Below are 27,171 nucleotides of genomic sequence, written 5' to 3' on the forward strand. Positions count from 1 at the left end.
TTTGTAAATTATGTTCCCATTTAGAGCAAAATAGATGATAAAGCAGGGTATGTTTTAGGATGTGGAAACGTTCACAAAAAACTATGTGTATTAGGCTAAAGGAAACTTTAAATTCTTTGAGCAGGGAAGTTATTTTTCGACCTTTGGAAAAGACCTGACATATAAGGTTTCCTTACTACCTTTAGGCATCTCACAGTCTTTATTCAGCAAAAGGAGATGGCTCTGGTGTCATCACCGGTCAAACTAAGGAGTTCGACTTTGTGTACAAGGGAAAACTATATCAGAAAGGGTCCACCTGAGCAAAAGACTGAATCAAATTCAGAAGCAGACACCAGGGTCAAGGTTTGATTCGGGCTAAATTGCATTCTCTATAAATAATTTCAGCAAAGGTAACTGATGTCCTCCCTCTGTCTGCATGGGTACCCTTGCTGGACCGATGACAAAGGTTTCAAATGACCCTTAGACAGACTGATGACCTGTATCTTCCAAAGAAAGTTGGGAAATGCTCCAGCCCTCTTCAACCTTGCATAGGACAGGCTGATTAGAGGGTGGATAGATGGGTATTATCTGTATGCGTTTCACTCCAGTAGTAAACAGACACTTTCTTTTGGGAATAAAGCCTGCTCACATCTTATTTCCTGAGAAAATCATCTAATTAAGTAGCAAAAAGAAGAAAGAATTTAACTACTCTGAATGAATAATTGAAGTGTTTGCATGGTATTCAACTCCCAAAAAACTGTAACAAAATAAAAGAAGAATTATTACCTAAAATGACAGCCCAGTAACTCGGGTATCTAGCAGCTACAAGCAAGAGCTGAACAGCAAGCTTGTCTTTATATTTTCAAGCTCATACCAAACTCTATGAATGGCTGGGAGCTGCAGAGTTTGGCAGTCAACATCAGCTGCTATAAACAGTTTAGCACGGTTCTTGAATAAAGAGTTTTATGTGCATAAAGTGGCCATTTCTCCGCCCTGTGGGTGTAGTCGAAGGAGGCCCTGATAACTTACGGGGCTACACTAAATCCTCATCTTTCCTAACAGTGTAAGGACATGAATCTCAACATGCCTTGGGCCGAGCTGCTGAGATTATTTGGCGAACCACAGTAAAAACTGGCTTCCCTGGCTGAGGAGAAATACCTCCAGGCTGCACAGTGGCTGCGCTGGAATGTCTTGGACAGGGCTGTTTAGGGAACTGTGTGTATCTGTTTGACCTCATTAGTACCGCGGGCCAGGGCCAAGGCTGTACTCTCCCTGCTACTTTATGCACATCACTGGGAGGAAGCTTGTTTGCTAGAAGGAATACGAAAAAGTGGGATCCAGAGAGTGTTTGTGTTTATTTGCACAGGGATTAACTCACACTGTTGGCATGTTGATAAGGGCACCACAGTTGTAAGATGGGAGGATTTTGGTGTTAACACAAACACACACTACATGCAGCACCCTTGGCATACTAATAACATGTTGAAATGTACGAAAGACTGTGTCAGTTGCTCAGGCGAAGCATGCAGTGTGCAAATTATGTTAGGTAGTGTGTTTATTTTCCTTTATTTCCTCGAACACAAAATCTTCACGGCAGGCAGAAAAATTCTTCCGTGTACTGCTCATTCGGTATGCAGACTTGCACACACCGTATCTTCCTCACAAAACCAGTGGGTAACTGTAAAAAGTGCACAGTGCGAGACTGTAATGGGCAACGACAAGAGGCCAGGACTCGTATTCATCCTCCAGCGCTCATGAAAGGCATTCAGATGAGAGAAAAGAGCGTTCTGTTTCGGAGCATTTAGAAATGTCTCAATGCCTTTCTGCACAGGCGCTCATTGTATGACTTAACTAGAGAGGGCATATTCAGTGTGTCCAAGTCAGGTAGATACAGGTAGGTGTAACAGAAAAGGCCAAATTGGTTCTGACAATCCAGAATAAGTTGAATTCTCGGTCGGCCAGCAACACTGCCGGCCATACCTCATAGCGTGTATGGATTAGATACAGCAGAATTAGTGTCTATGAACATTAAGCAGTCTGATTGTTGTGCCACGGAGTCATTAACGATGCCGATTCATCCAGAGCCAAAAGTTAATGGTTGTTAAGGACCTGTAACCACATCAAAGGCCTCAACTACAATATTGTCACCAAGCTGAACTGGGAGCTGTTTAATAGTAAAGTGATGCTGAGCTCCAAGCAGACAGTTATTGTGAATTCAATCAGTATCAGCTGGCACTCCACCACTGAGTGGGTCTATTTACAGAGTTGCTATCTGATAGTGTCCTCACAAATAGTTTGATATTACTTCTCTCCTTTGGTGATGTGAGCTGTATTTCACAGTAAGAGAGGGTCCTTTTTAACACTGGCATCCAATGAGATTCCTGGCTTTTAACAAAAACTGTACCCCTACTGTTACAAACCTCATGGGGTGCAGAATTACTGCTGCACTGAACCGATTGGTGGGATCAGGACTGGGTAGGGGGAGCCATGAAGAACACTATTTTACTTAACATATCATAAATAACGTAAGTAAACAAAAATATGTATATAAAAAAGTGCAGGAAATTTAAAAAAAGCCAGCCGTTTACCGCAGGCTGAACTTCCTAATTCTGAGATGAGAAGGGAGTCCAGTTTGAATGCAGTTGTTGTGCTTTTTGGGGGACAGGAATGCAATATGTTTTCTGACACATCAATGTGAGTCTGGTTAAAAAGGAAAGTTAAACTCAGAGGTGGCAGCGGGTTGGTGTGTGAGAAGGGGGTCGCTGTTCTTGAAGACAGGACCGCGACTCAAATCCGTGGACAACCTTATCACGGCTTTGATCTCGGTTTCATAATCATTACACCCCTACTCTCCACAGACAAAATAATACTATAAACTACTGTAATGAAAACTGTAATGTATGTTGTATTTTCCTGACACAGTCTAACATACCAATATTGGCAGATACTCTGTATTTAAGCACTTGGATCAAGGGTCAAAAGCACGATTTGATGGCTCAAGTACACAGGCTCTACATTACAGCCAGTTTTTGTCTATCATGCCCATCCCATCCTTCCTACAAACATTAGATGCCAGTGACCCCATTCTTGACTGTGCAGAAGAGAGGCAAACTACTCTGCTTCATGTCCACACAGCGAGGGTGGCTTTGCTCTTATATAGTCGGGTGTCTTTTCAGCGATGGTAAAGCTGTGGCTGGCACGGCGCTCCCATTTGGGACCAAACTTGGCGCCATGGCAGTTCCTGGAGCATTCAGTCCCAGATACAGAAAAAAAGCATACATCGCTTCGCTGCATGAGGTCTGGGTGTTGCAGGGGCCGGATGACAACACACACAATGCACACTGGCACAGGAAGAGAGGAGGGAAGCGATGTGAGAGAAGGTAGGAAAAGCGACAGAGAGAGCAGAAAAGTGAGTGGAGGGACAGAAAGCAAGCTTAGCAATGCGGCTCTCATTTGCCACGCCTAATCAGAATAACAATGGGTGCTTTCAAGTTAGAATAATAGAGAGCCATCACTCATCATAATGGCGAGAAGCTTCCCCTGGTCGGACTAAACTCATAGGGTACGCCACGGGAACAAGGGAGGGCTCATCTAGTAGTCAGTCTATGGGCTGAAGGAGCGGCTAATAAAGGCATTGGCCTGGGCCGCTGGCCTGAAGCCAGAGGCTACTGGACAGTTTAACGAGCTTAGAGAAGCCAGTGTTACAAGAGAGCCGCATTAAATTCCACCACAGCAGTCAGACTTCACTTTTTGAGAAAACAAAAGCAGTACAGCGCAGACCAGTGTGGGCATGGACACGTCCATCAACATTAAATCAACACACCACACTGTCTCTTGTTACTGTCCCGTATGTTTCGTATTTATTCAGGGCTCAACACCTACTTTTTAAAGTGGTAGTTAGGCTGCCAACCAGGCATCAGTATTTGGTTGTTGAAACTGAATATATGGATGACATTTCTAGTCAACTTATACTGTATTTTGAGTAATTATGCCTTCTTTATTATGAAAATGTGACATAAAGAAACCACATTTTTGTAGTTTGTGCTTTCTATGAAACTTTATAGAATTTGAGTTTTAATTTAAGTGATATGGACTTGGCGACTGTAACAGCAGCATCGTCTGGTTCTGGTTCAAACCCCCAGTAGGCCATTTGTGAAGTCCATTCTTGATTCAAAGCTCTGTTTTCACTGTCTGGTTTGTCCGACTATTGTTTTTCGCCTTGTCTTTCTTCTGTGGTTTAGTATTTGTCTGACTTGATCACAATGCATAACGCAATACTCAGATTTGATTGGCAGTAGCATCACATGAGTCATTAACAACACATGCAACTGGTCTGTGAGTTTCCTGGGCTGCTAGTGCTGTAAAGTTCTGGAAAAGCGGCATCAGTTAAAAATAGAAATGCTCTGTGAAAATGCAATAACTCTCAATAATTTAATACTTATAGGTCCAGGTCCAAACAGGACGGCGTCTGAATCTGGACTGTCTATTAGTGATCTCATCCCCCTTCAAACTCTTACAGGTAACAGCAATGGTTGACTACTACTATAACTAAGTTATTTTGCTGTTTGCTCATCACTATTCTTCTGTATGTCTTAAAAAGTGGTTGCCACTGATGGAAACCAAAGGCCAAGGATAGATTTGCAATTTCTCAAAATGGTTGTCAGTGGCAACCTGGCAGCCTGTGACCTGCTTTAGGACGTTGGTTTTGCATGCTATTTTGTATAGAAAACAATCAGGATGGATAAAACATCATATGTTGGCCACCATGCCTGGAGAAGCGAATTACTCCCGCCCAAACAAAACTGGTAGGTGAGGTCTACTATCTGAGTTAAACAACACAACACAAAGTCCGAGAGGCAACAGGTTTACAGCTCAGTGTAAATAAATAACATCGAACTGATGACCATGTTTATTTATTTATTTAAAATGACATTATTTAACATATAACTTTATATAAAAGACAAAACATACCTTTTGGAGCCCTGAGGTTGCACAGCTTCGGTTATCCCAAGAAGACTGCATACTAATTATGGCAGGAAAAAAATGCTGTTTGACCCCGAGTGACACAGGAATGTAAAAGTAACTTAAGTATTAAGGAAGTGAACAATAAGCTCATTAAATGAAGGGGAGATAGTGGAAAAAGCTTCTTATTCAGTGCATGAACTGGAGACACTTCTGCGGTCAGTGCACCAAGTCATTTTTTTTTCCAACTGTGTGCATGAATGCATGTGTTAGGTATGATTAATTCAAGACGAGCAACAGGAGAGCTGTAAACAGTGACCTTTCAATGTAATTTTACTGCGAAGACTAAAAGGCACAAGTCCTATATTTAAGCCTGAGAAGTGAGCTTCGACTCTGACAGCGAGGGAGAACAGAAGGAGGATGATTAGGCCTTCAATTTTCTTTTCATTCTCCTCATTTCATGAGTCCGTTTTTCCCTGCTGTCTTTTCCACTGAAAGAAAAGAAAAGGAAGAGGCAGAAAGAGAGAACATGGCGAGGGAGTTAGAGAAAGGGAGATTAATGAAGGTGGAGTGCAGACAGCAGGGCAGGAGTGAGGGGAGCGAAGAACCAGGGCGTTTTTGTTAATTGTTGGAGGAAGGCAGAGAACACTTGCCGTGCCACTTCTCAAATGATGTTGCATGGGGATGGAAGGAGAGAGGCCACACACTCCCTTGACCTCAGTCTAATTACTGCATACCTTGTGGTGAATAACAGCAATTCTGCAGAGACTCAGGGAGAAGATGAGGACGGCGTGACGCCAGACGGCTGCCTCTTCCATTTCGTACCTCCCTGTGGTTCGAAAAGCAGCACAGCATGGCTCTGCTGCCTGGGGGCATTGAGAACTTGTGGGGGAAAGTGTGTCGTTCTACAGCCTCCACTCTCTTCATTAAAGCCCTCTCCTCTGGCATAAAATGCACAGATTCTTAAAATACAATATAAATCTGGAACGCACGCTGATCTCGCAGAAGCTCAAAGCGGGATGAGTTTTCAAATCAACAGTCGAGTCCAAGTTCTGCTTTCTACTACAAACGCAGAGCGCAGAATGTCTGACTCAACCACGCTGGGAGGATGAAGTCAAACAGGGCATATTTTGGACAACATATTTTCAGCATGCGCAAAGCTCCTGAAGAATAAAATCAATGTTTAAAGAAACCAAGCACAGGGGAGAAAATCACAGCCAAGAGCCATGGGTTATTGAGAACAGAGCAGGGACGCAGCACAGTATGGCCGACAGCCCGAAGATGCTTCTTCGTTTTACTCTGGCATCAGAACAAATGAGACAAACATCCAACAGAGATTGATTTTAACCTTTGACTTTGCACTTAATTTTAAGCAAAACTTTAAAAAAACAAAAAGTGATTTCACATAAATTATTATTCAACCATTGTGTAGTACAAGGCACATCTTTACGCTGTGCATACATTCAACAATTTTAGAAATGTTTTTAATTAACTCCAACTTATGCCGTACGGGACAATTGCCCACGATGTAAAGCCAAAGCTCACAATTTATCACACTGTAACCCTTCCAGCCAACGCTTCTGCCATTCATATAGATCGTGCTATATGAAGAGGAGGAGGAAACCATAAAAAGACATGTTTGCTGTTACCACAGCTCGACCAACCTGGCCTCCTTATTTTACACCGCTGTGGCACGCTCAGATGTTCTTTTTGCCACTCTGTGCAGTCGCAGTGAGATAAAAAAAAGATACTGACCTTTGGGTCATGGCTCTGCGTCAACAGTGCGAGAGCCGGACAAAAGCCAAGCACAATTGATGACATATTGGTAATTCATACGAATGTCCAAAGGCCAGTCAGGAGCAGTAGATTGGTCCTTGCTCGCTACTGTACACAGCACTGCAAACGGCACCTAACAGAGCCAATTTCGACTTTCAACTCTCAGACGAGGCCCAGAAATTGAGTCACTGTATACTGGGCTCAGATCTTACAGTGTATACCCAGTGCTGAAAGGAGCTTTAGTGTCTTGGTTGCACAACTGACACTCTTAAAAGCTTGTCCCTCGATATAAGAAACAATGTTACACCTCACTCACACAGGATAATTAGGTGTAGTGATCACACAAATAGCCATTTTTCATCCTGTAGCCTCTTGGGCACAGATGCTGTCATTACAGTCAAAGGTGAGTCAGTGACAAGATTTTCTTTTATATCGCATCTTCCTCCATTTCCTTCATGCTTGTATTGAGAACCGCAGTTTATCGATCCTTTCTGCAACAGTGGCCTGCAACACTCTTGATGGTCGTAAATGTGTCACTTCAGTCCAGACAGAGCAGAGCAAATGGGTAAAGATTAAGATTTAGAATAAAGGGTCTGGCTGCTGTTAGAGTGGCACATTTGAAAGATTGGTAGACCGACTGCCTGCCAAAAAATAAAAGACAAACTCGCTGAATCTGTGCCAAGTTTCAAAGCGCTCTCTACCCAGATGAACGAATACATTTCGTCTGATTGACACCTACGATGAACTTGCATATTCAAAGAACATTGTCGAAATCAGGTAGAGGTTTCATTTCACTTTAGGTCGACTATGTGAAGAAAGTCGAGCTATATCTCAGCTCGAAAATCCGCTGAGGCTAAAAGAACTGAGTCAGCAAAGAGCATAGGAAATATCTATAAATTCAAAATATGTGACTCGATATTAAAATTTCAAGAATTTGAAAGACGTTAGGGTCATAAAATGAAGCGGTCTTCGAGAGAAAATTTGACAAATGTGTCTGTGATGGAAAAGAACGGACAATCATTCTCTCATTTCACTCGGTACACTCACTGTGATGCAAACCTAAAGACTAGAGAAAATGCACTTTTGATGACAAGGAATGATGCCAGACTGCTGGCGTCAGCATTTTCGGCAAATGCTCAAAACATTGCAGTGACTGAAGACCTCTAATGGTGATAAAAAATGGGGGGGGGGGGGGGACGAAAACAGTTTCTGTGAAATTGAAGTCAATGCAGAAGTGCTTTTAACCTGTCCTCCTTTTAATTAGGGGGCAACTTCACTGGTTTCAAAAAGAAGTCTGATTGTACGTAAGCTTATGAGAAAATGTCCATAATTCTCACTTGATTTATTACCTCGTTAATCAGTTTCCTGACGAGTTTATGTTCTCAATCTTTAGTTGAAAGCATAATGCTCAGTTTGAAAAGTAAGGTCCCATCTACGTCCTCCCATCCATATATGGTCACTTCTGGCTCCAGAAAACCAAAATGGCGACCCCCATAATACCAAACATGAGGCTTCAAACTGGTCCATGTTTCCAACCTACTTCCCACTTAGAGTCACCGCATATTCACTGATTGTTCCCTAAACTTAACCAATTATTTTTTTTGTCTAAATCTAATCAAACTTTAACCAAAGCATTTTATTTTTGTGTGATTTGAAAATATTTTGGTAGGTGCTGTCAAATGATTTCTGTGCTGCCGTCGCATCAGTGGAATCAACGCTTATGCAAGTTTTTCTGGAGGGCAAGTAGTCAAGTCACGTCAAATTTTAATTAGATTTTACTTCACATATTTTATATTCAGCCCAATATCACAAATCTTAATATCATATGCCTCAAGGAGATTCAATCTGTACAGCATACAAGACCCTCTATTCTTAGACACTTGATTTGGAGAGAGAAAAACTAAAAATATAAACGGAAGAAAAGTACAAATCAGCTATTTCTAGCACTCAATTTTAAGAACTTGTTTCAATAACCCCCATCAATATCACAAACCATCATTACATCTCCCAGTCTTGTTCTCAACGTGATGTTATTGGCCAATTTTGTTCTACACTTACAGATCCAGATAACCAGAACAGCAATTTAACAGGAAACTCAAAGAAGCATACAGAGAATTAAACTGTGTTTTCTGTCTTTTCCGAGCTCCATAATTGACTCTGTTCATCCATTTCTTCTCCCTTTGAGAATCAGTCAGTTTGACGTTTGTTTGAGAGTTTGATCAAATTAAAACAAACCCAAGTTTTCATTTTCTTCTGCTGCAGACTTGCAACTCGCGGTGCATCAAATCATTTAGTTGCAATGATGACAGAAACAACCCAAAGGAAATGTGCTTAAAATGAAGCTGAGCTGAATTTAAATTAGGAAGACTATATTCATCGACATTTTACTGCTACCAACCCGAGCGTGTCACTCTTTCAGTTGAACTAGTAATGACCTCTGTGAGCGAATAGTTTTGTTGCTGCAAAACTGCTCCTTTCTCTGCTGCTGTCAGCTGTCAGTCCAGTGTCAAATCGATGCAACCCTCCTCCACCACATTCACTTCAAGTGCCCATTTGTCCTTCCACTGAGCTTATCAAAAGTCCCTGCTCCACATCGCATCCATTCAGATCAGAGCAATTGACGTTCACCACTTCATCACAACCACAAGTGTCCAGACTCTGTCAGGGACACATTCCTACAGAGCTGGTGGCATCACTCCTCACTTAAAAGGTCCAATCTGTCAGAAAATTGATTTTTGAGTCTCAATTCATAATATTGACGCCCGGTTTTCCAGTTCGTCAAACTAGACCTGGGCAATATGGCTAATAAGTCCATCATGATAGTAAAGTTTCATATCAGCCGATATCAATAATTATTGATCGTTTTCAATGACCTGTCCTACTTCTATCATTTTTAAAGGCCAGGCAAAAAAAAAGGCTGAATTCAACATCTTTATTTTGAATATAACCATTTTATCAAGGCACACAGGTTATAATTATGGTAACACAACAGTGAAAAACACACGAAATCACACAAATAAATAAAAATACTGAAAAAACAGCGAGCTGACGTGCTCTTTTATACCTCTCCATCAAATCTCATTTTCTCACTCTTGTATTAATGGGCTGTGCTTTTGTTTTTCTCGCAGTTGGTTTGTAAAACACTCAGCCAGCGGTGGAGCTGGTGCAGCAGATTTTGAGCCGTAGTTGCATCGGTGGTTACGCCGACCACTTTGGCTATCGCAGCTACAGTGTCTCTTGGCTTGTAAGTAGAGCGAACAGGCCGGGTGGCAGAGCATCGTGGGCCGAGCCAGCCTGTCTGCAGCAGACGATCAGGACAGAGGCCGAAGGGGTCGATGTGTCTACGTCAAACACTGATGTTTTGGGTTGGTGGCCGGGCCGACCTACCAACCAAAAGCATCAGTATTGGACGACTTGGGAATGAGACCCAAAAATCTACTTCCTCCCTTAAGTAATAGCGCCATGATTGGGTCTAATTGCCAAAGACTCCTCTCATATTTCTTCGACTTTTTAATCGTGCACCAAGTCAAATAAATATTTAATAACTCTCTGTTAAGCCCTTCTTTCAATTAAATATCTCCTGACTGAAATAACGTTTGGCTTCTTCTCGACTTGTCTCAAAGACAATAAGAACAGAGTGACAACTTAATCTCATTTCAAGAGACAGAAAAGCTGTATTTTTTTAACAATGGAACTTTTATTATTTTTCAGCACATTAAGCTATCCCTCATCTGTCAAACGGATAATCTTATTACTGTGTCCTTTGTCGTTTTTAGAAGAAGCTTTCTGTTTAAATAAAATATTGACCAAATTGTGTGAAGTGAAGTCTAATGGTGCTACAAAGCGGAGGTTAAAACAACAAATCTGTTGGAGGATCGAGTAGCAAACAAAGCATAAAGCTGATGCCCAAAAATGTGTCCTTGGTTTGATGGAGCGAGAAGGAACACAGAAAACAGCACTGCTGTGGTTGTCAATCGAATTAAAACCAGAATAGTGTGAAAAACAGAGTGCCAACCCTTCTCCTCTCGCTGTCTGTCAACTCTCATTCCCTCCCTCCTCTCTGTGCTTTCTCTGCATCTGTTGAGCATCAGGTGTGTCATTCTCTCTCTCATGGCCAGGCTGTCTTTCAGAAGGTCCCTCGCTCTGTGGCTGACAGTTAGGAAGGCATGAATAATGTTTGCGAGCACAGGGACAGACAGGCCGAGCTGCGCAGTCGATCTCTTCATCTCCCGAACCTATTTAAACGAGCCCTTCTCAGTTCCCAGAGGAGAACGGGATGAAATGAGTGTGTGAATAGGAAGGAGGGAGACAAAGAAAAGGGGGAAAGAAAAGCAAGAGGGGAGAGAGTCAGTGCTGCCTATGTAAAAAAAGAAAAAAAAAAACTCCCAGGAGTGGTGATGTGAGCTGGCTTAAAGCAGCTGGAGGTGACCTCGCTGCAGGCAAATCTAACAGGGCGGAGGGGAGGTTGCTAAAGGGAAGCTAAAGTCTCGTATAAGACTTGACTGGAATCCCAAAAACCTGTAAACTCTCCACAAACAGTACTGGCCTCAAGGACAAATGAATCCTCAGTGTGAGACAGCAGAGTAAGACAGATGTGATCAGTGAATAGACTGTTACAACAGTGAGACAGCGCCAGGTTTTATTGAATAGACATGATACTAATGTGTCTCATCGTTCCTTGTAGGATCTATACTCCCCGGCGGTAAATCAATGTCTTGTTTACAGTCTTATTGCAGACTCTTGTTCTTGTCACAAACTGCTGCTCCGTCAGTTCAGCTCTGTCTCTGCGATTCCTGCTTGTAATCGATCAATAACGCTGCATTTTCTCCAAGAAGCACTTAACCCAAACAGGATTCTGATCAGAATCTGATTTGTCTGTAAGGTACCTGGAATATCATCATTGGGAAAGATGCTAATTCACTTTCTTGCTGAGCGTCGGATGACAAGATTGATGCCATGTCATGTTAGATCTGTGAGGCAGTTAGCCTAGCTTAGCATAATCACTGAAAGCAGAGGGAAACAGCTAGCCTGGCTCTCACTAAATCTCAAGAACATGCCTACCAGAATCTGTAACTTTACCAACATCCTAATTAACATGTGTAAAAACAAAAATGTGTGGTTTCAGGGGAAGTTATTGGAGCTATTTATTGGCAAACCAACAACAACAAACTAAGAAACTGCTCTAAGATGTCTGTTAAAATAGCTTCAGTACAAAACTACTTCTATAATCACATATTGTTAGGTAGCAACATTAAAAAGTCCATCTGAGACCAACTCAAGTAGTTAATTTTTATTACTGCAGCTAGCTAGCTACAGCTACTGTACTTAAATCTGCCAGCAACAGTTGCCATTTCAGTCAGCCAAGATAGAGTGACGCCAAGTTTAAATGACAAGCCTGTTTTACTCTGTTTCTGCTTCAAGACAAGGACACAATGTTTAAAAAATTAACACGAGTTGTGATGGAAAATCATTCACCACAATCTTTGTTAGCTGCATATATACAACACTAGAATGGAAACGCAACCGTAAATCTATTACGGGAAAATGTGATTACAGCATCGGAAGTTGAGCCACTTTCATCCTGATAAAACTTATAAAAAGTGCCTGAATCTTCCACATAGATTCTGTATTGTGCGGCCCATAGAGCGTGGACTGGCTGAGCTGTTTAGCCTGAATGAGGATAAATGATTTAAATGCGCAGCTCTTCTAGACTTTCCAAATGTTATCGGACCAAATGGAACAAAATTCTGATAGTGAAACAAGTAATTTCACAGGGTTGGTGATGCAGAAAAAAAAAAATTCACCATTTTCCAGCCACATCATTTACAATGTAAGCTTAACGGAGAGGAAAAAAAAGTCACATATGGTTACCACAATGTCATATTGGCTGTTCCCTGGGAGCTTGGTAGTAACAGGTGTTCCTGTATGTTTGGTCAATCTTTTTTGTTGTTCATTAACAACTATTTGTAGAACCGATTAGTCTTAAAAAAAATTAAAAAATCCATCTAGGTCCAACCCTAATCCACTCAGAAACACACATCCTGAGGTGGACACAAATTCAAATACTTTGTCTCACACACACACACACACACACACACACAAACACTCATCGACGTGGAATAAAAAAGACAAGACTGTTTGATCCATGCCAAGAGACCGGCAGGGAAGGACGGACCAACCGCCGCGGCTCTCAGAAAGGCTTAAATCGTTCCATATTGATTCCTCCCCTTTTATGGTGAATCAGCAACAACTAGTGTGGGCTGAGGAGTTTGCTTAATATTCCCTTCTCTCCCTGAGCAGGTCAGCCAATTTCACCCTCCCCAATGCCTTCGCTCCAAAATATCCCATTTAGTTCTCATTTATATTCATACCACTGGCAGTTTGCAGGAGCAGGAATATTAACTTTTCCCAACATGAAATGTGAAATCTTACAACATCTCCCGCTGCAAAATCTTACAGTATCCAGGGGGGGGCTGCACCTAGCTGCACAACTGCAATCCTGAGCCACTTTGTGATTCATCACAACCCTGATGTTTACGCTGGCTTCATCATCTGCCTACAGGGTTGCTGGTGTCTGCACTATTCCTCTTGGTGACTTTGATTGGTTTGAGATAAAAGAAGAGGCCCGAAGGAGGCTGAAAACAAGACGGCTCTACGGTAAATGCAGGAAAAAAAATGAAACTTGACTAAAGGTGACAACAGTGATTTGAGGTGAAGATGAGAAGAATCTCCTTATCTTCGGGACAAGAGTTGACAAAAACATCGCAGGGGAAATGTTTTTTAAAAGAAGACATAACCTTGGTGTCACTCAGTGTAAAACTGTCAGCATATACAGTACGCTGTCAGTAAATTATTCACTATATAGCGTCTAAAATACACACTGAAAGCTTAACTTTACTCTTTAGTAAACAAGGTCTTTACCCTGGCTTGTATTTATTAAAATTCACAGCCGCACACTGCGAAATCAGCTTTTTTTGTTGCCAAAATCATCCATCAATCATCAAGCTGTACGAGCTCCCTCTCCCACCACGTCCACACAGGTAAACACACTTTAACTGTGGCCAAGTAAGTGTGGGTGTTTTCTGATGTGGCGATTTTCAATATCCTTGTAAACATAAATTAGAAGTTTAATCCTATTTCACTTAGCACACTGAGAATGCCAGAATCATTAGTTCTGAGTTGTTTGGAGTGAAATATGTTGGGCCATCTGGAGAGATCTTTCACAAAACAAAATATGAAACCTGTTTATAATCACAGGATCTGCCAAGTGCCGAAACAATTAAGTCAATAAACTGATGAGTCGAACAACAGAAAATTGATTTGATGACTGATTTATTGGCATTTTTAAGTAGAAACACTTGGACTCTCGCACCGTGGCTCTGGGTGACATTGTTAGTCACAGTTATTTCACTACTTTAGTTCAGACTGAAATATCTGAAGGGATTCGCGCAATAAGTCGACTAGGAGTTCATTGTTAAACAACCATTGCCGAGAAAAATCTGATGTGTCTTGGGCAAAAATGTTGTAATGTATTGAAGTTTTATTGATTTTATGTTTAATCACGTTCGCCGACTTCCTCCCTCACTGTCTGACATATCATCTGATGTTTGCCTGGAAATTACAGCAACAGGTGACCAACATGATTCGTTAAAAATTAGTAAAATTAGGGGTTTTCTCTGTGTTTAAACATTGTTGGAAACATTTGGGATAACATAAGTAGGCAACTCAAGAAAATATACAACATAGGTATAGTTTTTTTTAGACATTAAATGAGTATAAATCGAGCTGTAAGTGGCTTTAAACTAAAATCCTGTATGCTATATATAAAATCATGAGTTAGCTACAATAACACACATCAAGAGCATAAAGGTTACGCATGCTGTGCTTGTAGATTACATGCTGTTGCAGGTCCATTCAGAAACGCTATTAAATGAACCAAAGCAGCTGCAGAATAAATGACAGCTTCATAGTTTGCTCACATTCAGAATCAACTTGAATGACATACTGTACATTCACTCCGAACAACCTGGGCATAAAGGACGCCGACATAAAGGACGCCGACATAAAGGACGCAGACAAGGGAGGACTTGAATCAGCAGCTTTGTGGGCCAGAGAGAAAATTCAAACCATATACTCATACACACACTTGCGCTGCCTCTCATTCATCTATAATTCATCGTAATAAAAAGGTAAAGGGCTCCTTTCTATTCTCAGCTTCTTTATGCTATAGACACCATTTATCTATAGAACTTGGATAATGAAGAAGGTCGTAAAGATTTCTCTCCACCGGTTAGAGAGAGGAACACCACAATCCGAGAGCTACGGTGAGTCTCTGATAGGCTTGTGTACTGTGTGTGTTAGGGTTATATTCATTTGTTCACGCTGTTAAAATTAATATTGAAACTGTTTTAAATATTCAGAATCGGAAATGATCGATATTTCATTATTTTTGACCTTTTGCGAGGCACAAATCCACAAACACACGCACACACTGCCACATGTGAAAGTCTGCAGCCTTCCCATCCCTCGGTTCTTTGAATATTTAGACCTGCCACAGCAGATGGCTGATGTTGACAAGGAGGGAAAGGTAGTTATACGTGTGTGAGAGTGAGCTTGTGTGTGTGCCTTATCATTACCTGTCCCCAGAGGTAAGCCTGGCAGTCAAACAGTGTAACAGAGGCAACGACAACAGGATCTCTCCACCAAACCTCTGTCAGGCATGATTGGACAGCATGTGGTAAGTGGTGCAAAGGCCCCCGAGACGTGCCGATACAAACACACACACACAGCATCTCTTTAAATGTGTGTGTGTGTGTGTGTGAGTCTCTCTGTGTATCGCACTTTCTGTGTAACACTTGCTGGTGCAACTTAACACTCTCAATGGGACCCTGACAAGAAGACAGATGGGTCTGACTGTAGTGAGAATCATTAAGGCACTCCCACACAACAGTGTACGTCTGACTCAACACAACTTCTCAGAGATTTCCCCGTCCCATCTCTCAACCACCCCCCCGCCCGACAGACCAGTGACCAGTCCAAACTCATCATCACCCACATCAATCATGCCATTACTTTGGCACACGCCATTGACTTGATAGTGTCATAACAAACTGGTTTTCCCTTGAGCTGTACTGGATGGCTCATGCGGTGCAGTTTTATGAATTGTCTCTCTGTTGTAAAGATTTTTATGCTCAGGATTCCTGCCTGCAAAACAATTTTATCTGTGGACGCACAAGGTTGACCTTCATATAAATTACTTTACGCTACATATTTGCGCCAACAGAGCTTCTAGCCATACCAGCATGCACTTCACAAGACAGTGACTCATCCATCGTATGAGTAGTATCAGTATAGAATCGTATTCCTGGTTTGTCTGCAAGTGCAGCATATGAAGATATTAATACATCTTCTAATCAGAAACAGGGCAACAACAGAGGGGACAAGTCACTGCACAGAAATCTTAATCAGATGTACCCAAGGTGGGACAGGTGAGACAGGTGAGAGGACAAGGAATACTATGAACAAAACTGACAGGTGGAATCGCGGCTTATTAGACATAGATAAAGATTTATTGGCCACATTTCGGCCAAATCCTCTGGCAAGCACTTGAGGAGGACCAGTTGTGGTTGAAATGTCAACAGTAAAGCCTGTCTAAGTCTTGGCTCTGAGTCCAGTCTGCAGGAACTTCTCTAACTTTTTGCAGAAACGTCATCGTCAGCCGCTCAGCAATACTTTACAGTTAAAAAAGTTTTTGCCAGAGAGCGAGAGATCCAAGCAACTGAACACATGTAAGAAAGGCGTCCTCGTGGCTTGGTTACAGCACATACCTTACCAGGTTCATGTAAAGTACTGGATTTGTATATTGTTAAGAAGGGTTTTTATTGCTTTGTACACTGAAACTAGTTGTCGCATTTAAGCATTGTAACAGACTGCACACCTAGCACCAACTTGTTATTGACAAAAGTTCTCTCTTCAACCAGAAACCGACCCAACACATCCCCCCTAGCTCTTAGAGTACCTAAACACTCCAAGTGCCCAGGAAAAATGAAAAGCGAAACTTTCATGACAACTGACAACCTCCATCTGCTGATGGAGATCATGTGAAATGACGGGAAACTCCAGAACAGCTACTAAATAAGCTCTGAGTCAAGGTTTTTTGATCAACTGTTGTTTCCAAGATCAGGAATACACTTAAACCAATGATTTTTAATAACTACTGGATATTAAAATTATTTTTTTTTGCATGTAGCATCTAGCATGCCAGATAAAAGATCAGGTTGTTACTAAAGTCATTGGGATCCATCCTCTAGGAACAATTGTCTCTAACAGTGTCAAGGCAATCTGTCTGATACCTGTGAAGATATTCTGCCTCTGGACTAAAGTGGTGGACCAGCTGACACTGCTCCCAAGAGCCACACTGTTGGCTAAAAACAACCTTTTAAAACTGCTGCCATTTTTGCCTTGCAAAAGCTCCCCGTGCTCAGGCTTCTGTAATGACTTTCCTCAACACCAGCCAACACTAAGTGGGCACCCGGCAAGCACACTGATTGCCTTCGGCTGACCTGGAAATGTCTGCTCTTACCTGCACCCAACACCACTCAGCGAGGCTCAATCAGCATTCAGATTGTAGCGAGGGTGAAGTACAGCTACAGTAAGAGCTTCTCACCGTGGTGGCAGTGAAAGATGCAGTGACAGCCTCCATAGTTGGCTGCATTAATCCTTCACTGGAGCTGAAACGGGAAGCTGAACTGGGGCAGTTCAGTGTGAGTGTGAGAGGGACGGAGGGAAAGGAGCAGGGAGTATGAAGTAAAGCTAATTTATCTCGATGCTTCGGCAGCAATATTCATGACTTACAGAGAAAGCGACAGTTTGAATTTTTACTCTCCAGGCAGACTATCCAAGGTAAGACTGAGCTAATAGAGATTCGAATTTGTAACGCTCCAGATACACTTTCTTTCTACCATTTGGCAAGTGGCTGCGATACAAGTGGTACTGTTCACATACTTGCCCGCAGGCTTGTGTGTACCTGGAGGATTAAAAATATACCCATCAAGCAGCAGATAAGGATTGAAATCATCCCTACCTGACACCTGAGTATTTGATCAACATGATGACCTTAATGAAGAGATAGTGGCCCTCCATCACTTCAGAACTGTGAGCTGAAACAGTTTTATAAGACAACAACAAATAAACTGTGTCTAAACCAATACCTGATCCGCTTAAAAGTAGATGGGGTAATGGCACAGATACCTATCCAGCAGGTAATGCATCCCTACAGAAACAGTCATCATGCACATACAAGTACCAGGTTGAAAGCAAGTATATCAAGCTCTAATTCATCTTTACTAGCATCAAATCTAAAGGGGATTACATTAGCCACAGGAAGAAGTCTCATCCCCTTTCCTAACGTTATCCATAATGTCTTGGTCTAATGAGAATTCGCTGTGTCCCGGGGAACGTAACTGAGCCCTATGCTCTCTTATATACTCATCAGTGTTTTGTTGAGATTCTAATTACATCCTAAATACTACAGGCCGGGCCTGATTGCTGGTGGCAATCTAATTTAATGCTCACCTTAGAGACTAATAAAAGACCTAGAGGGGATACAGGCGTAGGATTTCAGATGTTGTGAAAAATTAAAGCCATGTTAGAGCACGTAGGAAATTAAGTGCTTGAGAGCAGAAACATGATTCATGATCACCGTGAAGAGAAAAAAAGTGCGATTCATAATCCAGCTCGTGTAATTACGAAGAAGATCATAAGAAAAGTTGGCAATTTAGGCGAGGTGTCCCAAGAGAAAGGGACAGCACTTATACAGTCGTGACATTAGTGAAGCAGCGGACCACCGCAAAAGAGAACTTGATGTATTATTCAAAAAGGCCATGAACAACCTTTGGAGATTGGCCATGCGTGTAACGTGGTCAGTCTGACCCTTTTCCTTGGCTAGAGGCAAAAGAAGGGAAAACAAAGCACAATTTATGACTGTTTTATTGGGCCGTAGCTGGTCCATTGTAACCTTGTATTGGAGAAGGTGTTAAGTTTGACTGCTGGCAGTTTGTCTATTTGAAGTGGCTCCTGTTAATAATGACAACAGCTCAGATTCCTGAAAAGTCCACTAATGGATCAATTCAAATCAAGCAGCTGCTCTCGGTTGTTTACAGCCGAGCTTGACCAAAACCTTCATTTAGACTCAAGTAGCAGTTCTCATATTTCAAGAGTACTTCCCTATCATTTAATCCTTGCATCATATTTGTGCTTATAACTACAATAATGTTTCCAAGACTGGATGAGGCAATTACATTATTCTGCTTACAGTTATACGCCCTGGCAGTTCTAACAATAACCAATATTTATCTCGATCTAAGCACGCCTGTCTAAGTGATTTGTTGACCATCTGAAAGAGCGTGTGGGAAAAACACATTAAGCACAAGCACAATGGAGAAAAAGCTCTAGTAACAGAGAAAGTGCTGATAATACAAACAGTATCTGTAGATCCTCTGACAGTTAATATTTCCAATACTGTATAAAGCTGTTGTTGTGTCTCGGGGAGTCTTGACCTCCTGTAGAATTTGTTTGAAGCTGGCGTAAATCTCCATTTGAACATTTTTTGACCACACTTTTGTCCGTAGATCAGATTTATACAGTGAAACACTCAATCAATTAAACTAAATGTACTGTACATCCATTCAACATTTATTTCTTTGCACTATTTGTATTATTTCCAATTTAAAGAAACACTTGATTTGAATATATCGGTCATGATTTTGTTCTACATACTGTATGCACCTATTTTTCTGTTACAGGTATCTATGTTATAGTTCTAGGATTATTTTTATCCACCTTTGATCAGCTTGGTTGTCTTTGTTTTCAGCTTCATGTCTATTTTTATCTCTATTGGAAGTGTAATTTATGCATCTTAAAGACACGTCAGCCACCAATATGTCCTGTTCCGACTCTTTTTCTATCATTACCACAGAAATAAGCAGAAAGCAGCGAACCTGGCTGATGTTGGTGCTCCTCTCGATATGAGGCTTATATGTTAGCTGGCTAGTTAGGTAGCATTTGCTAACCTTAGCTAAGCAAAGATTAGGCAGTATCAGAACAAGTAGAACAGTCTGGTAAGTTCAGAAAATGACATTACTTTACTGTAATGCCAACCTTTAAAACCAGGAAAAGACAACACTTATGCCAGATTACTATATAACAATATCCAAAATCTAAGACATCACATCGCGTCATATCACAAAATCAATATCATATTGAAATATTGTCCAGCCCAAACTGATTATTGAAGCCCAGTCCACTTGTACACAGGTATTTTTAAAAATGCATTTCTTTCCTCGGCCACACCAACGGTATGAAAACGCAAACGCAGGCTGTCAAGGCCATGCCAAAGCAGCAGGTGGCGATATAACCTTTCTCGTAAGGCCACGTTGACCAATCAGAAGCCTGCCAAACAACGGACACAAGCCAAAAAACCTTGTTTTCATGTCTACACATAAACACATATCTTCACCCTTGCAGGAGTTTTCTAAAAGTTCTGTTTTCAGTGACCTGAAATGGCTTACGATCCACTACACAAAAACATTTTGCAATGCGTATTCATCCAGCTCAAAGCAGTGTTGTATGCTTCTACAGTATCTGCATCCATGTCATGTGTCACACAGCATTTCTAATAAAGTTGTTAGAAGCACTCGTGGCTCTAGAGCATGCTGGGAAACTGCTTCTGACATTAGTTAAAGTACATGGTAACACTTCATCAATAAATGGTGCATTTATAGTTAATTAAACTTCATTTAATCGTTATTTCACTGCTAACAAACAAGTTTCAACGGATGTTTATAAACCTTTACAACCGCTTAATAAATGGTTCATAAAGCATTTCGTTGTTTGTTAACAGTCAATTAAATGTAAGCTGAAGTTTGCTTAACTATAAATGTACCATTTATTAATGATGGTTAAGATAAAGTGTTACCAAGTTAACTATTAACAAACGATTAATCATGAAGGAAGATCTTAATTACACACTCTCGTTGTTAAAAAAATTATACAGCAGCGAGGGGAAGTGGACGTGTATCATCCGTGAGGCCTGGCTTACTGTGATAATACTGAAACAGATTACAGGAGTTCAACTGAATATTATCTGTTATTTGAACCCACTGCTGCAAGGACACTGCAGAGTGTTTCCCCCTCCATAATATTTACTTAATGTACATATTAAAAACAACTTGACACTCACTGTAAACAACCGATGGAGCAGAAATGAGGAAAGCAAAGCCAGAATATCAATCACTTCTGCGAATCACTGGAGAATATAAATATTTCATGGGAAAAAAACTCACACATTAGTTTTGATACAGGCTCGGCTGCCTTTTGAATAAATTCCTGGTCTGATGCTGAACGCACACACATCGTCACACAAACACACTTTGATCCAAAGCCTCTTACAGGGTTTTTCTGATTTTTCACCCCCAAAACGAGAGCCCCAAAGATCCTGCTGCTCTGAGCTCACAACGCAAGACACCCGGCGTCATTAGCAGCGAGGATCAAAGACGCAGACGGGCCAGCGGAGCGTGTCCGTGACATCAGAGCTTCACATCCAGAGCAGAAAAAAGTTGACAAGCGTTAGATGGAGTTTGGAGTTCGGGCACATTTACATGACTCGTGCTCCTTTTACATGCATGAGTCAACATGGGTTGCTCTGCATGTGTTGCAATTCAAGAAATGTCTCCAACAACTGATGGAGTCTTTGAACGGCACAACCTTGGCTGCATGTGAAACACTCACTTAAGCAGTCTACTGCTCAGAAAAAAAAAAAATATGGGTCTGAGGCATTCAATAACTGTGACCTTATCATACTTCATGGTATTTTTCATTTCTCGTGACACCGCCATAATGTTGAAATAGGGACCTGGGGATTTGCTCTAATATTTATACAATATCCTTTCCAAATCCAATTTAGTCCACTCAACGTAGCATAAATTGGATAATAAATATTGCATACTTAAATGTCTGCTTTGCAGGGGGAAAAAAATTACATATGTGATTCAAAGGTTAAACAGTAAATGAAGAGCAATTTTCTCTCAGTCAAGAAAGAGAGCTAACCCACAACTACAAGTAGCCCAAAGATTACAGGATCACAGACGTTCATACGTCCAGGGCTGCCAATAACAATTACTTTCTGTAATAGTCCAAGTTGGTGCCTTCAGACTTCTTTATATGGCAGAGTCCAAAATCCCAAAATATTGAGTTTACTATCACAGAAGACAAAAACAGAAATCAGGAAACGTTAACATTTGAGAGGCCAATAGACCCAAAAGTCAAAAATGTGCAGTTTACTATGATAGAAGGCTCAAAGAAACTGTCCCTTAAAAACAATCAGGACTCCAGACCAACTTTTTACAGTGGTTTCACTGGTGCTCCAACTTCTTTATAGGTGCACCAGCACATAATTTAGGTTTAACTTCTTAAAAAAAATATTCAAATGATTGTGAACAGGAATAAGGTGAAGATAAATGTCTTTCTTCAGCACACGCAAGAAAAGTTACAATAAGTTTAAACGTGCTTGCTGAATATCAGGCGCACTGGTGCGACCAATCCTGACAGACTTTTGGGTGAGATGTTTTTAATATTGTGCTGAACTTGCGTGTGAAACAGACTTGATTTGGAGCAACTTAATCTTATCCAACATCTAATCTCCCATCACCTATAACTGGTCAAAAAATAGCAAAAAATGTCCATGTTGATGCATTCAAACTTCTTGTTTTGACAGATTTTTGGGGTGCAAGTGCGACCTGGAACCCTGATTATATGAACGATTAATAAACAAAATTATTGCCAATCATCCAATAACCCATGCTTACATGAATGGTTTCAGCTCAAACGTGATAAAATATGTGATATAAAATGTTGAAATAAGGTGTCAGTGATGCTGCTACAGGATACATTTGCTTGTAATGTTGCTTCAAGTAACTTTTCAGCTAAACTATGGGATGCGAAGTGTGTAAAGTGTGCACCAGTGATGCTTTATTTTGTTTTTTAATTACCCTGGTGTCATTTTAGACAATAAAGTTTAACGTGAAACTGTAAAGCATCCTGCCTCCGTTACATATTGTTGTCACGTGCTGGGGGATCACTGCAAAAAGTGTGCGTATCAGCTGATATATCGATATAGGAAGTTTTTACACCCTAATATCGGCCCATCGGTGGACTAATCCGTGCTTCAAGTAACTTTTTAACGTACGTTTTAAAATATGTGATGCACAATGTTGAAATATGTCAGTGGTGCTACTACAGGAGATGTTCGCTTGTAACGTTGTGCTGGACTTGCGCGTGAGACCGACTTGGTTTGGGGGAAATTAATAATCTTACCCCACATCTAATCTAATCCAGTGTTTACGTGAGAGGTATTATACCTTTATTTGGTGACAAAAAGCTAAAAATGTCCACGTTGATGCACTCAAACTTGCTGTTTCGGCGCCTACATCATAAAATATGTGATGTGAACTGTTAGTGGTGCTACTGCGGGAGATGTTTGCTTGTTATAGTGTGCTGGATGTTTTTTGTTGCGTGTGAGACCGACTTGGTTTGGGGGCAAATTAATAATCCTCCCCAACATCTAATCTAATCCAGTGTTTACCTGAGTGGTATTATACCTTTATTGGATATCCTGTAATCTTGACCTATGGTGGCTGCGTGACATTTAAACGGTATTACAGTGAATGCAGCCTCAAGAAGGTATTATGTATTTGTTATTATTAGTTATGCACAAGGCTGTGTGTAGTTCAAGTGTGTGTGTGTGTGTGTGTCTGTGTGTCTGTGAAGTGTGTATTTTCTGCAACACACCCCCTTAAAAAGAAAGCTACCCCTAGCAACAGGACCCTGCTAAAAACACGTCTCAAACACCTTTTTAACAACAACTACGCTGGAAATAATGTTAATATTTGGACACAGGAGGATTAAAAGTACATGAAAACAGTTTAAAAAGTTAATTTTCTTGGCGTGGTTTGTGTGGAGCACCGAGGGGAAAAAAAAAAATGGAGAGAGTGTCAGTTTCAGGAGACAATAGCTGCTGTCAAAACACAAAAGCGTGTCAGACGAGGAGAGAAAATGAACGAAATGCGGGGGGGAAAAAAGAGAAAAAGTTACCTTGTTTGACACACTTGAGTCGGACCGGGTCTTTGCTGTGTTTGACCACGGCGTGGACGTCCCTGGTGGTGAGTCCAGCCACCGGGGTGTCGTTGACTTCCAGCAGGAGTTCATCCTGGCAGAGTTGGCCGCCGCCGCCGCCCGCCGGGAGAAGCTCGCCGACGACCGGGAACTGTCCATTCTCCGCGCCGCCCTTCAGCTCCAGCCCCAGCTCCCCCTCCTCATTCCTGCAAAGGACGCTCTCGCGGACTTTGTTGGTCCAGTGGTGCTTCCTCTTCTTCAGGCTCTTGGACATGGCTCAAACAAGGTGGTGGTGGTGGTGGTGGTGAGGGGGGGGGGTAGGTATCACATGAGGGCGGCCGTGGAAGAAGTTTTGTCGCTCGGCTGAAGTCGCCCCGCTGTCACCGTGACACTGCAACGAGTCCAGTTTCAACAGTAAACGCCAGTTGTGTCCATGTCCAGGCGCGCACACACACACACACACACACACACACACTCACTCACTCACATACACACAGCAGCTGGATCATCAGTCCGCCTGTGTGTTAACTGAGAGCTGCTCAACTTGTGCTGCCTTCACGGGCTGGCTCCACGATCGGAATCGACGCAACTCCTACCTGCCTACCTCCTACCAAATGATGTAAACAGACTTCAGTGGTAGAAGACAGCACGTGAGTCACGCACAAAGATATTTAAATGATCATATTTGTGTTTGTAAGTTTTGTTTTTGCACTTATACCACCTTAACAATTTTAAATATTGTCTATATTAATCAGTTGGGCAGAAAATAGCAAAAAACTGTCCAAGTTGGTGCATTCAGACTCCTTTATTTGGCTGAACAAAAGCTCCAAATCCCAAAATAGTAAAAGTACTAAGTACTTTACTAAGTAAGTTACTTTACTAAGTAAAAGTACACATCTGGGAAGCTGAAGCATGAACATTTTAGGCTTTCTTGCCCTAAAAAATTACATTAATGATTAATAAACAAAATATATTCAGTTTAATATCATGTAAGACTTTTAAAAAAGTGGAAAATACACATTTCAGAGGCTAACATGACATTTCAGAGGCTAACATGACATTTTTAAGACATTAAATGATTAATAAATAAAAATATTTCCAATTGATCGCCAATTGATAAGTTTGTTTTTGCAGTTATACCACTTTAAAGTGCTGTTCGGCTTTTGCAAAAGCCTAGTTGTTTTCAAACAGGGGTCCTTCAGTGGGTCCCAAGTTAAATTAGTAACTTTTATCACATTTTTTGGAGAGAAATAGTTTTGGTCATAAATGATCGACAAAATCCTCTAAAATTGGGGGTCTACGGTCAAATTTGCATCTATTGTAAGAGTCCTTGATATAAAAAAGTTTGGAAACCCCTGCTTTAGCCTATAAATGCATCATTTAAATAAATAAATTAAAAATCAACAAATCAATACAAATCATTCATTGTATAACTTAAACGTTGATTTCTTAAAAAAACGAAACACTGCAAAAAAAAAAGCATCTTAAGTGTCATTTTTATTCAAACGCATCAAGGAAATGTGTTTACAACTTCCAAACTTCATAAGTTTACAACTTTCTGAGGGGTACCTGAAGGCAGCACCCAGCTCCAACCAGCCCAACTGACCCGGATGTGAAGGCTGGAGGAGGAGGAGAGAGGGAAGGCTTTTCCCAAATCCAGCTTTCCATGGAAAAAAAAAAAAAAGAAGAGAGAGAGAGAGAGAGAGGCAGAGCAGCGGTATTTCCACTGGCATGGCAGCAGAGCAGCAATAATAAGGCTTTTTTTTTTCATCATACCACAAATATGTCTCTTCTTTTTTGACATTTGCTTACACTTACTTCAAAAAGTACAGTTTGTTAAAGAACTATTTAGCACTCGGGATGAATTAGACCAGAACACTTCATCAAATTTTTATTATATGAAAGCTTCAAAACAAGCCGCATTGTCATTCCTCTCCCCTTGAAAGTGCGTCTACATCAATTACAGTCTATTTCTAGCCGGACAAAGACCCCGCAGAGGTCGCCTGATTCAAAAACTTTATTGCCACAGACGTCTTTAAAACACATTTTCATTATCTTTTCTTTCCCTCAGGTGAACTTGACAGCGAAAGATTTGACGTCTCTGAGTGCTGTCGAGGTCTTTGTCGAACGAAAGCCTTTGTATTTTCATGAAACATCTTCAAGGGCGGCGAGTGTTGCTCAGCCGAGCCTCTCGTTAATGATATTCAAAATTTCAGAAGCATATTTTGTTCCCTCTAATAGCATTTGCTCGCTGTAATAGTTTTCGCCAGAAGCAATAGCTCTAAAGGCAAAAAAAAAGAAATCCACTTTTGTTTATCTCTCGACTAGAGGACAGGGCTGCAACGCAAACGCAGAAATGACTGAGTATAATCCATCTTCAGACAAAATGTGTGTTGTGGGTATTTTTCCTTGACATCTTTTAAAAACTCCCCAATCTGCTTTTGTAAAGCCTCCTCTAACATCTCCGCTCTCTCAGTTACAGAGCTTTTTTTTTCAGTAATGACAGTGTGCTGCTTTGCTGGCATAATTGCATAGATATACAATGATAATAGCCGTGCTACATTGCGCAGTTATCTGTCGCAGCAAGTTAATCCCTTTTTTTGAGCCTTAAAGTCGTGTTTTTCTCATAACAAATGAAAAAAAAATTCCAGTAATGAGTTCAGATAAAGTGCACTTGTTTCCCACACAGGCTTCGTCTTGTGTCGTTCATTCTGCCTCGTTCGGTAAATGTTTCTAGAGAGTTCAAAACACTGAGGAACAACAAATTACAAAGATTTATTCATATTATGGAGCTCTTATAAAAAACATCTCCATACAGCCAGACATTAAAAGGGCTGGGGACCAAACCTCAATATGATCTTATGGCGCATTCATGTGGTTTGAGAATAATCCGAATAAACGCCTTTTATCAGGCAGAGGTCTGAACCATCGGGAGGGGGTTACGATAAATCTGAGGGGTCACAAGATGAATGAAAAACACATTTATGTACTGAGCACTTGGAAACAGAAGTTTGACTCAATGTATTAGCTTTTCCAGAGCTATCATCCACTTCTCATGGTCTTCATGAGCAAAGGTCAAAAGGACAACGACTGTTTAAAGGTGCACTACGTAGTTTTTGGGAAAATATAGCATCCGTTCGGTGCAACCGTACAACGTCCGTATTCCTACGCACGAGCAGAATGTAGCGCCAAAGGAAGAGGCCGTCTGACGGCAACGTTACGTGCCAAAAATCTTCAAAACATAACGTGCACTTAAATGGATTTGTATTTTTTAGGTGGGACTTA

The 27,171-nt window shown here is 41.2% G+C and overlaps 1 protein-coding gene across 6 annotated transcripts in view; it reads right to left on the bottom strand.

Annotated features, from left to right (window-relative positions):
- magi2a (membrane associated guanylate kinase, WW and PDZ domain containing 2a) overlaps positions 1-24,355 on the bottom strand; it is a 236,973-nt gene extending 212,618 nt beyond the window's left edge. For all 6 annotated transcript variants that reach the window (XM_073480363.1, XM_073480362.1, XM_073480361.1 and 3 more), the window contains exon 1: positions 23,866-24,355. In XM_073480363.1, coding sequence (XP_073336464.1) covers positions 23,866-24,160 — 295 coding nt within the window. In that variant the 5' untranslated portion in view covers positions 24,161-24,355. The remainder of the gene's footprint in view (positions 1-23,865) is intronic.
- Between the last annotated feature and the right edge of the window lie 2,816 nt (positions 24,356-27,171).

The sequence above is a fragment of the Pagrus major genome, chromosome 14 (assembly GCF_040436345.1).
Source record: "Pagrus major chromosome 14, Pma_NU_1.0".
Classification (NCBI taxonomy): domain Eukaryota; kingdom Metazoa; phylum Chordata; class Actinopteri; order Spariformes; family Sparidae; genus Pagrus; species Pagrus major.